This window comes from Culex pipiens, chromosome 3 (assembly GCF_016801865.2).
Source record: "Culex pipiens pallens isolate TS chromosome 3, TS_CPP_V2, whole genome shotgun sequence".
Lineage (NCBI taxonomy): Eukaryota > Metazoa > Arthropoda > Insecta > Diptera > Culicidae > Culex > Culex pipiens.
The window spans coordinates 103488280-103500455 of record NC_068939.1 but is presented as its reverse complement, the minus strand read 5'-3'; the positions used below and the strand labels follow the sequence as shown (position 1 = coordinate 103500455).

The 12176-nt window shown below is 35.7% G+C and overlaps 2 protein-coding genes across 4 annotated transcripts; one reads left to right on the top strand and one right to left on the bottom strand.

The window, feature by feature from the left end:
* Positions 1-744: 744 nt before the first annotated feature.
* On the bottom strand, positions 745-8001 carry LOC120422755 (uncharacterized). Of its 2 annotated transcripts, XR_008212578.1 has the most exons (3): positions 4439-8001; positions 2250-4365; positions 745-2185 (listed from the first exon to the last, which is right to left on the bottom strand). XR_008212578.1 is itself a non-coding variant. In XM_039586300.2 (2 exons), the coding sequence occupies exons 1-2, from the start codon at positions 3674-3676 to the stop codon at positions 1720-1722; spliced, it is 1893 nt and encodes a 630-aa protein (XP_039442234.1). In that variant the 5' UTR covers positions 3677-3912; the 3' UTR covers positions 745-1719. The 2 variants fall into 2 exon arrangements, 1 of the variants encoding a protein (XP_039442234.1); XM_039586300.2 differs by lacking the exon at positions 4439-8001 and having other exon boundaries at positions 2250-3912.
* Positions 8002-8022: 21 nt separating this feature from the next.
* On the top strand, positions 8023-10719 carry LOC120422758 (uncharacterized). Of its 2 annotated transcripts, XM_052710821.1 has the most exons (3): positions 8023-8160; positions 8219-10185; positions 10243-10719. In XM_052710821.1, exons 2-3 carry the CDS (start codon positions 8828-8830, stop codon positions 10658-10660), a joined length of 1776 nt encoding a protein of 591 aa, XP_052566781.1. In that variant the 5' UTR covers positions 8023-8160; positions 8219-8827; the 3' UTR covers positions 10661-10719. The 2 variants fall into 2 exon arrangements, with proteins under 2 accessions (XP_052566781.1, XP_039442238.1); XM_039586304.2 differs by having other exon boundaries at positions 8031-10185.
* The last annotated feature ends 1457 nt before the right edge of the window (positions 10720-12176 follow it).

Here is a 12176-nt window from a genome sequence, read left to right as displayed (position 1 = left end):
CATTACTTAACCAATCGGGACGAGTCTTGTTTCCAGTGATTTGTAAGAATGTCTAGATGATCCTAAAATTTTTCAGAACTTGATTTGAACAAATCTGTAATTTCTGCGACCGAAAACATCGTTCCACCTTTTTTTAAACGACTGCCTCCGTGGAATTTTTGGCGAATTTTTTTTTTGCACGCGAAAAAAAAAGTTGGAACGATGTTTTTGATCGCAAAAACTACAGATTTGATCAAATTAAATTCTGCAAAGTTCTAGAATCATCTAGACATCCTAACAAATCACTGGAAAGAAGAATTATCTTGATTGGTTGAGTTATGCCCGAGAACTTTTGAGTTGAAGTTACCGTTCCAACTACAGTAGTTGTTCGGTAACTGGGCTGAGAACGTAGCCCAGTCATCGAATGCTGTTCGCTAACTGGGCTGAACGAAAAATAACGAGGGGACTACCGATGCATAATATTTATTTGATGAAATATAAAAATAAAAGTTACTCAAATTTGTTTACAATGATTACTTTTCATATTTCTTTAATTGTGTCTTGAAATTACATAAAAGTTTGAAAAAAGTTTTTTTATTTGTTGACCATGATTTTTGCATCCATTAACCCCTCGGTGATTTCGGTTTGTTTTGGTTTTTTGACGTTTGTCTGCTTTTTAACTGGGCTGCGGCCCAGTTATCGAGCGCCCAGTTAAAAAGCAGCCCAGTTAAACAACGCCCAGTTACCGAACAACTACTGTATTTTGGAGCCTTGGGCGTTGGAATGTTAAGTTGATGATGTCTTTCTACTTACCCTCGCTCATGTTTTTAGCACTAGTAGTGACTTTAACCATGCAAAAATGTATAGAAAAACTACTTGGCTTGAGATGTTTGAGTTTTTATCCTGGCTTATTTCCGGGATTTGATTTCAGTACACCCATACAACTCAGCCCTGTAGTAATAAACTACCGTAAACTGGGGTCAATCGGGACACATAGGGCGAATTGGGACAGCAGTTTTAACCATGTTGGAGCACAATATTTTGATTTTTCTGGTTGGTTTCGGTTAGAACAGACTCAGGCCAACAAAATGTGTACAACCATTTCCAAATTTAAAAGCTTTAAGTGCTCTAAAAACTGCTGTCCCTATTCAGACTGTAGTCCCGATTCACCCCAGATTACGGTACTAAAAGTTAAATTTAAACCGCTCTACGGAAGCGTCAGGTAGGTTTCTCAGTGACTCTGACTCCGATTCCAGATGCTGAAAATATCCGTCTTCTGGAGATTTAGCGACTCCGATTCTAGCTCTTCGACTACGACTCTCCAAATAGAATCGACCGGATCCGACTCCAAAAACAACTCCTATACAAATTTGGTGAGGATAAGCCAACTCGGACACTTAAAATCTCTTAGAATTTGTCAACACCGATTCAGGGTCCTAAAAGTACCTGACTCCTCCAAACTCCGACTCCACAGCCTTGGTTAAACATCTTTCATCTGATTTGTGTTCTTGTTTCTCACTTTTGTATGGTTTAGTGGTGAGCGGCCTAGGGTCAATTCCAGTCGTCCCCGGTGGCATTTTTCAAGACGGTGTATTTATATTTTTTTGTTTTTTTTTTTTTTTTACTTTGCCAAGTCATGCAAATTAAATGAGAAAATACATGGAGTTCTTTTCAATTTTTTTAAATTTTAATTGATTTTTAAGTATGTGATTCTATTTATAATAAAATCTTATTCTATCTTCACAAACAAAACTTTCGATAAAACAATTCCCTCAATTGTGCAGACAGAATTTCACCAATAAACACCACTGTAGCGATAAACATAGAAATTGAGAATATTATGTATAATCCTGCGAGATGGTTATTTCCCAGCGGTGTTGGTTCAGCAGGGTTGTCCAATTTCATGGCCAAAAATGCGTAATCTCCATACTTATTGGCCCAATAGTTTACAATGCCAGTAGCTTGCAGCTGAAGGAATATTCTATCAAAAATATCCACTAACGGTGAATTTCTTGGATAGTGAACCGCGACAGAGTAAGTGGCAACTGGATCGATCATAGCGTAGATAATTCCTAATTTTGAATTGAATTTGTTGTGGTAAGCAATGTGATTTAATGATACAAGAACAACTCCTTTGATTTCATGCTGTGCCATCTGCTCCAATGCAAGGATCACATTGTCGGTTTCATGTGGTAGAAATGATGTTCTAGGAGAGATTGTAGTATTTAGTGTCAAGAAAATGTAGCTAAGTAAATAATTAACGAGTATACCTTCTGAGCACTTCCGGACTGTGAGTAAAGTATCTTTCCGCAACGTCTACCATATAAAATGTAAGTCCTTCCTTTTCAGCATCCGAAATGGTTTCTAATCTGGGCCATCTTTGGTCATGTTGGAGATATTTAAACAACAGTCCTTGATAAATCGTTCGAATTAGGAAAGAAAAATAAATCCACCAAAACAGTAGTATTCTTGCATAGTTTTGGCGAGGTGGATTGGGATTGGAGCCACCAAACAACATGTTCAGAATATTGATGATTAGTACAGGTTTCATCTTGAAATGGTGTTGAGAGCTTCGATGGATAAGTATTGTTGAACATATGAACGAAATCAGACTAAATCCCAGCGCGAACCACGTGTCTGTTTCCAACGGTCGGACAATCTTCTCCAGTGGCGTATACAAACGACCGTCAGGAATGGCGAACAGTATTTTAGAAATGTAATGAGGCACTCCTGATTGAAGGTACTGACTACGAGGGGGTGACAAGGCGATGCATGCCACCCCGAGATCTACCTCTTTTGTTTGAATCATTTTCATAAGGCCAGTGCTGTTCTCTTGACGGATAAATCCCCACTGAACATTATTAGTTGGAGATTGGTACACGATGTTGAAGTTTAATTTCTGCGATACAATTTGAACTAGTCTAGCTTCTATGCCACTAAATTTGATTTTGTTATTTTCTGGTTCTTCGATTATATAAGGCTTTACGTCAAACGTTCCAACTTTTACGGAACAATTGTGAAAATTTGTCAAACGATTTGGAAATAAAATGATATTTTTGTCGGGAGGATTATCGAGATAAAATTTCGTTAAAATGGTGGATTCTATTCGATCACAGTTTTCCTCATGAAAAGGAAAATAAGTGTAAATTTCAATACTTCTATTATTGTCTATATTTGATAGAACAACGACATTTGTAATGTTTGAGGACCACAAGTTTTTGAAAAGGGTTTTCAGTGAAATTTGCTTAGAAGTACTGCTACTATTCAAAATGATAGTGTGCCGGCCCGATGAGTGGTAATTATCGAAATTGGAATAAGATTTTCTAAGGGAATCATAGCTTTCAATGAACATGACACTATGATAAATTGGTAGTCCAAGTTGTTCGCACGATATATAGAATATATTGTTCGAATTTTTACTTGCACTGCCTAACATTGCATTTGAAATATCTTGCTGGAATAACATTGTATCTGACTCCATACCATTGTATAACACATATATTGGATAAATTGAACTTTCATAATAATTATCAATTATATACAAAATGGAACTAGAATACAATTGAATAATTTTCATGTATTCATTTTGAGACTTATTGGAAATCAGATTCGATTTCACTGTGACAGTGTAGATGGTCAACACTAATAGAGCTTTCATGATTGACTGATTGGTACGAATGTAAAATCGCATTGTCATTGTCAGGATACGATTTAATTCTGGAAAAATAACTGTCAAGTCGTTACCCGTTGATCATGTTCATGTTTGCTTTCTGTAAAATAATTAATTGTACAATAGTCACACGAAGTTGTGGAAATTTTTTATACCATTTCAATAGCTTTCCATTGAGTGTAAATGCTTCTTTTTTCATGATATCTGATTTTGTTTTTGTTGTGTGTTTTTTGGTGTCTATATCCTGAATTATTATTTTTTTTTAATTTTAATGCATTGATGAAATCCAAAATGTGAATAGTTCACACAAGAAAACAATAATTGCAATACTTAGAAGAAGCGCAGATACTTTGTACAATCCTATCAATTGAGCATTGGTTAAAGGTTTAGGAACGTTGTAAGTTTGCTTGATTTGATGAAGGAATGCATTATTTCCATAGTTGTTTGCCCAATAGTCTGCAATTCCACTTGGCTGAAGTTTGTTGATTATCTTATCAAAATGTTCTGCCAACGGAGAATTTTTGGGATAGTGCATAGCAATAGAATACGTCAGGATGGGGTTAGTCATTGCATGAATTACGCCTATATGAGCTTTAAATTTGTTGTGATAAGCAATATTATTGAGTATAACACAAACAACTCCGTAGATTTCATTTCGTGCTAATCGCTCTAGTGCCTTACTTAAATAGTCGGATTCATGTGGTAAAATTTGAGTTCTGAAAAAAAAGAATCGATGCTTTTTCATGTTTTTTTTTTTTGCAACAGTAGACCAATTTGAGTGTATCATACCTTTCGAGAACATGTGGCGCGTTGATGAAGAATCTTTGTGCTATATCCGCCATATAATATGTTAATCCTTCTCTTTCAATATCTTCTATGGTTTCTACTTCAGGCCATCTTTGTTCTTGTTGTAAATATTGAAATAATAAGCTTTGGTAGACAGTGCGAATGATAAAGCAGTAGTATATCCATGAAAAGAGCACCATACGGGCACAATTTTGTTCTGGAACTTGTGAACTTGGCCCACCAAAAAATACGCTGAAAATGTTCATGACAGGAGATCTGGATTCATTAAGGTTAAGTAATCGATGAGATCCAAGTCGGTAAAATGCAGCTACCGAACAAGCAACTGATGTCAAGCAAAATACGACAGCATACCACATGGACGTTTTAAACGGTCGGAATAGTTTCTCAAGAGGAGTGTACAATCGTCCATCAGGAATAGCAAATACAATTTTGGAAGTGTAATGAGCTGACCCTGCTTGAAGAAACTCACTACGATCTGCCGTTAATGCGATGCTTGCAATTCCAAAGTCGACTTGTCCAGATTGGATCATTTTCATTAGACCAGTGCTATTGTTTTCTCCAATAAAACCCCATTGTGTTCCAATCGCCGGAAAATGATATTGGATTTGGAAATTAAGCTTACGTTGAACTATTTCTATGAGTTTTGCCTCAAAACCGTCAATATTGCGTTCAAAATCTCCGTTTGAATAATCCATGATTATGAAGGGTTTAATTTCGAACGTGCCAGCTTTTAAAGTACAGTTGTGTAAATTTTCCCATTTATTTGGAAATAAAATGTCATTTTTGTTAAAATCATTGTGTGACTTTAAATTTGTTAATAAAACTGGATTCACCTGGCCGCAATTGTTCTTTTCAAATGGAAAATATGTGTACATTGAGATTGTTTCATGAACGTCAGAGTGGCTTATTGTTAAAATGATTGCATTTGTAATTTTTATGGACCACAACTTTGCTAAAATTTCTTGTATTAGTGCTTCATCGAATAAACCAGTGATGACTACCGTATAGAGGCCGGAAAAGTTGTATATTCCACTATTTAGCAATAAAAGCACACTTCGGAACGCACAGAGATCATCAATGAATATGAGGTTATAGAAAAATGTTGTACGTTGCTTGAAATGTGCCAAGTGGAATAATATGTTTGAATTCTCGCTTGCATATTTGAGCACACTGTTTATTAAATCATTCTGCTTGTAAACTAACTTAGCATCTGACACTGAATAGCTTATTTGGGTTGGTAAGTGATTGTTTACGTAATACTCATTCAATATCGACACTATTGTTTGTACGTTAAAATTGAGCTTTCTATTATAAAGATAGTCTTCTTTCAGGATTGCCTGCGTTAAGGTTAAAACTTGTGACAGAACACAGACGAATTTCATGATGAACTGGTTTGATGAGATTGACACCATGTCCGATTGACATGAAATTTACAAATTGTTTTACATGACATGAATACACAGCACGTGTCACACGATATTTGATTGCAAAGCACGTGGATCTATATGAGATTGCGTGTTTGAAACTATTTGTTGTGGATGAACTGTTTAATCTGAACAACCCATCAGGTAATGATTTTTTACCATATCTTGTTGCCAATTTTTTTGATGTGCAAACATTCCTCACCATACCTCAGTGAATCTTTGCGGGCATAGAGTTCTTCAGACGGAGCCACCTATCAGATTCATCAGTTTCTTTTGTAAAATTTTCTTTCAACTAATAAATTTGATGTCCCAGGTAATTGTAGACTCTCCCTCAGGTCAGGTTTTGAAAGATAGTCCCATCTACGTTAGTTTCTGCACTTATAAAATACTGAAGTAAAAAAAAACTGAATGGTAATATAAATTTATCTAAGAAAAATCTATGCAGAATATCTAAATGCGGAACTTTCAATAAGTAAATGATATTGATCAATTTGTTTTTAAAACATTCCGGCAAGGTTGTAGTTTAACTATTTCCAAGGAGTTTTTTAGTAAATAAGGGTGTAACGAAATTTATTTATTTGTGGAGATTCAGGAGCTTGTATCTTGTAATAAAAAAAACGCTAAACGGCCAAAGAGCCCCAAAAGAGGCAATTCTAAAAAAAAATCCAGAGTTTAATTGCATTAAATTTTTGAAGGTGCAACACCAGCCAATGTTGATTACAATCTCGCTCCAGTCAGTGTTGTTACATTCTAATAGTACATAATACTGTTTGTTCTTTTAAGAACGAAAATTAAGAAATATATACTGGCTTATGATTGTAATAGACATATAGATTACTAAGCCTAGTTCCACATTGCTAGCTTTTCAATGGAAGCAGTGTTCTCTGATACTTAGTACAGGATGGTTCGACTTGCATTCGTGGTTCTGAACTGGTTTTTCTTATTTGATAAAATTCATTCACATCAAATCAGTTTCACGCTCGCGCATATACTAAACATGTATGCAGACGTCCACAAAAGTGTTCTGATCAACTTTTCTGGCGAAGATGCCATTGAAAAAAATGAGCAACTCGATATCTTAAAAGAAGTGTTACATTTGTATAGTTACCAATTACCGATCATTATAAGAAATGGACAGCAAAAAAACAGAGTACATCAATCGTTTTACAATGTAATACTATTCGGATCATTACCATCATTCAAAAAAATATGTCAATCTTTTAATGCTTTTGAGTACGATTCAACGGGAATGTACACTGTAGTTTATCAACATGTTCTTAGAAACGGATCTGAACTAGTAGAAGGAGTTTTCAACTGTTTACGTCGGAAACAAATTTTCAATGTGCTATTTATAGCACCGAGTACTTTTAATCAGATCGAAGTTTACACATATCGTCCCTTTCGCAATAAAGACTGTGCAAACGTCAACCCAGAGTTGGTGATGGTATCGAAGGATGGCAAAGCTGAATCTCAGGATCGTTCGTTGTTTTCGAATCAGTTTAATAATATGAACCTGTGTCAGTTGAAGGTTGGCACGTATCCTTTGGAACCGTTTACAATACCTAAAAATGATCATGATGGCAACACATTTTACGATGGAACAGAAGTTCGAATAGTGCAAACAGTGGCTAAAATGCATAACTTCACCGTGCAGTTCATTTATCCGGAAAACAATATGCGATGGGGTTTTATCGAGCCTCAAAACAGCACTGGACTGATGGGCCTGATTCAGGACGAATTGGTTGATGTGGGGTTTGGTTCTGTTGGAATTTCTGCTCAACGATCGTTCTATCTAAAGGCTGGGATGTCACATTTTATCAGCAAGTTTGTGATTGCCATTCCACCGGGACGGAATTTTACATCATTGGAAAAGTTGTTCAAACCATTCACCTTGAACGCGTGGATGTTACTTTCAATTGCAGTTTGTATGGGAATGATTTTAATGAAACTTCGATTCGGGAAGCAAAACTTGAAATATTCAAAACTTCCTTGGATTGAATTGTTGCCAAATCCGATGCTGAACGGCTGGCTCACTTTTTTAGGAAATCCAATGGTGAAATTCCCTCAAAACTGGATGGCAAGATCCGTCATTACTAGCTGGTTGTTTTTGGGACTAGTTGTTCGTACATCATACCAGAGTGCGACCTACCGATATTTACATCATGGTCAACAAACTAAACCAGTTAGAACTTTCCTAGATGTGGAAGCAGCGGGATTATATTTCTATATGTTTGATGTGACCCAGCGCTTTTTCGAGTTGTTTCCTGATGTTCTGAAAAGGTACATTCAAGTAAAGCGTGATTGTTGTCATTATAAATTGGAATACATTCTTTTTCAGAGTTAAAATCATCAAAGACACAGATGATCCTTTCAATCATTTGAAGATGGTAATGCATGGACATTGGGATGGCGTTCTAGTGTTACCGTCAGCCATGGTAAACTATTTCAATCAGAAAAATCTTGGTCGAGGGCATGTCAACGTTGGGACCGAAATTGTTGCTACGTATCTAGTTTGTTTTTACTATCCAAAAAACTCGCCTTTTTATAAAATGTTCGATAAGGTCATTTCTCAGCTGCATGTTTCTGGAATATTCAACTACTGGCTCCGTTCCTTTGGAGAAACTAGTTATTTCGATTTTGGCGATACAAAACCTAAACAATTAAACTTTGATGGCGTGTCCGGTATATTTATCCTATGGGCATTGGGGCTGTTCTTATGCACCGTTGTGTTTGTTATTGAATTGGTATACGGAATTCTTTCCGTTGATAAAAACAACCGATTAAAAGCGGTAATTAGGAATAGTTATCTATAAATGAGAACCATTTAAAAACAATGCAACTATTCTAGCAGAACTAATTAAAACTGATACATTAGTAACAAGATATTGCTTATCTATAGAGCAATGCCTAACGCCAAAGACTAGTTGGAAGGAATCTATGGTTTGAAATGGTTCGTTTATTCATTTTATGTTTGATCTTTCCGTCCTGTGGAGGAATATCTTCCAACAATGGCAACTATGATTTTATAAGTGATGCATTGACTACTGTTTTCGAAAAGTATTACATAATTACGCATAAACCAGTCTTACTGAGTTCACCAAGAAATGATGATATTGAAAGCAATGATTATGTTGAGATATTGGTAAACGCTGTTCGATCGAGTCGCAAAATAATACCAATTGTTTTCGTATTGCACTCTGAAATGCATCCCTCGTACTATAATGTGCTGATTGTTCGGTCATATGAATCATTTCTTCGGCAATACGAAATGATCAATACTGATAGATATGACCTTTCAGGCTTGTACACTATCATTTGCTTTGCATTGGAATCCAATGTCGTTGAAATTATATTTGAGAAACTTTTATTGAACAAAATAATCAATGCAATAGTTATAAAAGTGACAACAGCGGGAGAAGCTCAAATTTATACAAATTATCCATATCATGAAGGAAGTTGCAGTAAAATCAATCCAAAACTCTTGGCAAACATAAGTCACAATAATTCTGAAATTGATATTGACTTATTCCCGAATCATCTGTTTAACATGAATGGGTGCTACTTAAAAGCAGGAACTTACGATGTTGCCCCATTCACAATAGTTGGTAATAGAAGTTTCGATGGTTTGGAAGTAGTAATGGTAGAAACTATCGCAAAACATCACAATTTCACTGCACAGTATGTTCTTAATGAAGATGGAACTAGTTGGGGTGTTATTAGGGAAAAGAATAGCACTGGTTTGATGGGATTAATTCAAAACAAGCAGGTAGACTTTGGCTTTGGTACACTAGGAGTAACAGCAGAACGTAGCTTTTATCTCAAACAGGGAATACCACATTTCATTAGTGAGTTTATTATAGCTGTTCCAACCGGGAGACTGTATACGTCATTCGAGAAGTTGTATAAACCTTTTGATACTATGGCATGGATGTTTATTAGTATTGCACTTGTTGGCTCAATAGTTGTATCAAAGGTTATGTTTGGGAAACAAGATGTAAGATGTCTGAGAATTTTAAAAATTGAAGCATTCGAAACTCCAGTTTTGATTACTTGGCTAGCATTCCTAGGAAATCCTTTAGCAAAATGCCCCAAAAAAGATAAAACCAAAGCAATTGTAATGAGTTGGATGGTTATGGGGCTGATGGTTAGAACTCTATATCAAGGGGCTATGTTTAAATACTTTCACAAAGGACAACACACCAAGCCTGTTCAAACTATAGAAGATATTCAATCTGAAAAGTTATACTACTACTTATATGAACCTGCAAAACGATTCTTTGCATCGTCCCCGGATATTTTAAAAATGTAAAGATATATCAAAGAATCACAGCATCAATCTGTTTTAATTATATTTTGTTGCAGGCTCAAGTTCATCAACCCTGAAGAAACCAATCCCAAACTTTCACAGTTATTAAATGGAGATCTAGATGGTGTGATTCTCCTGCCATCGTCCACGTTGAACTATTTCAATCAACAGAACATAAAAAAAGGATTTGTGAAAACTGGAACGGATGTTATTGCAACTTATGCTGTTGGAATTTACTACCCCAAGGACTCTCCGTTAAATCCAATGTTTGACGAAGACATCTTAAATTTGCAAGCTGCAGGCCTAATGAAGTACTGGAAAAGTGTTTTTGAAATTACGAGCTTCAAAGAGTTTCATAGCGTAGAACCACTTCCTCTGGATATGGACACGATCTCGGCCATCTTTATAATTTGGTTGATATTCACTTCTTTAAGCGTAACAAGCTTTTGCTTAGAATTATTATGGAAGTGGTAGAAAAATAAAACAAATCATTGTATCAACGCGTTTCACATTTAGAAATAAAGACTTACAATAGCACACACTTTCTAGAACAAGTTTAAATTTTTGAACATTCAATGTGAATGAAAACTGTTTTATTAATAAAGTTATACGCCTTAAAATGATAACCGAGGATATCATATTTCTACAATAAAATATGCAAGTCAGTGTTGTCAGAGAAATCATACCCTAATGAACCAATCAATTATAATGTAAAGCTAATTGAATCGACCGATGCATTCTTCCGAGCATTAATTTGATGCCAAGTGTAGTTTAAACTTGTTTGTTGTCATAATACTCCTGATGCTCCAATTTCGTGACGCAATATGTGCACCCACAAATCAAAACGTGCCTAGTGAAGCACTATCATACGTTCTGGAAAGTTATTATGTTGAATCGTACAAACCAATTCGGTTTCATAAGGAGAGTAAAACCAGTTTTAAGAATAATGATGCAATAGAATTTTTACGAACGCCATTCAATTGAATAGTAAAATGATGTCAATCACATTTGCATATTATACTGGACTGCCACCATCCTTTTACAACGTTTTTGTTGTAGAGTCATACGAAGCTTTCCGTAAACAGTATGAAAAAATCAGCCCAAGCAGTCATGATGTCTCAGGCTTGTACACTATCGTATTCCTCGAGTTGAACTCGGATGTGTTGAAACCAATGTTTGAAAAGTTATATCAAAAGCGTATCATTAATGTCATTGTCATGATCGCGTCTAGCGAGGATAAAGTGCAAATTTATGCAAATTTCCCTTACCAACGTGTTCATTGTGGGAATATAAGACCCTTAGTTTTGGCTAAATTTACTAACAAAAGTATTGCATTTGAAGAAACACTTTTTTCCAAACTATATATTAAACATGCAGGGCTGTTCCTTTAAAGCAGAGACGTACAGATCAGAACCGTTTACAATAGTTTCGGAGGATTCGTCTATGAATAAGTGCTACAATGTTTTGGAAGTGTCGAATGTAGAAACTGTCGCCGAACGTCGCAACTTTACTGTAGAATATGTGCTGAATGAGGATGGAGCTCTATGGGGAGAAATCAAGAAAAGAAACAGCACAGGATTGATGAGATTGATTCAAAACATTTTTGTAGACTTGGGCTTCGGTACATTAAGAGTGACGTCGGATCGTAGTTTATATCTTAAACGTGTGTGCCTCATTTTATTAACGAATTTGTTATTGCTGTGCCAAGGGGAAGGCTGTTTACGTTGTTTGAAAAGTTAGTTGAGCCCTTCGATATGGTGGCTTGGGTTGTGATTTGTACTGTTCTGATTTGTGCTATGATGATTTCAAATACACTGTTTGGCAATCAAAGTATTAGATGTTAAGATGCTTTCAAAGTTGAAATCATCGTTACGCCAGTTTTGACGACGTGGCCTGCATTTTTGGGGGGTCCGTTGGTTAAATTCCAAATAGCATTAAAATTAAATTAAATAGCAAGTAAAAGAAATGTAATTATTAAAAAAAATTCAGT

Coding starts and splice junctions, on each gene's coding strand:
- LOC120422758 (XM_052710821.1), top strand. CDS start 8,828: ATGGTTCGTTTATTCATTTTATGTTTGATCTTTCCGTCCTGTGGAGGA. Junction 10,186..10,242: donor TCCCCGGATATTTTAAAAAT/GTAAAGATATAT, acceptor ATTTTGTTGCAG/GCTCAAGTTCATCAACCCTG.
- LOC120422755 (XM_039586300.2), bottom strand. CDS start 3,676: ATGACAATGCGATTTTACATTCGTACCAATCAGTCAATCATGAAAGCT. Junction 2,186..2,249: donor AGTCCGGAAGTGCTCAGAAG/GTATACTCGTTA, acceptor AATCTCTCCTAG/AACATCATTTCTACCACATG.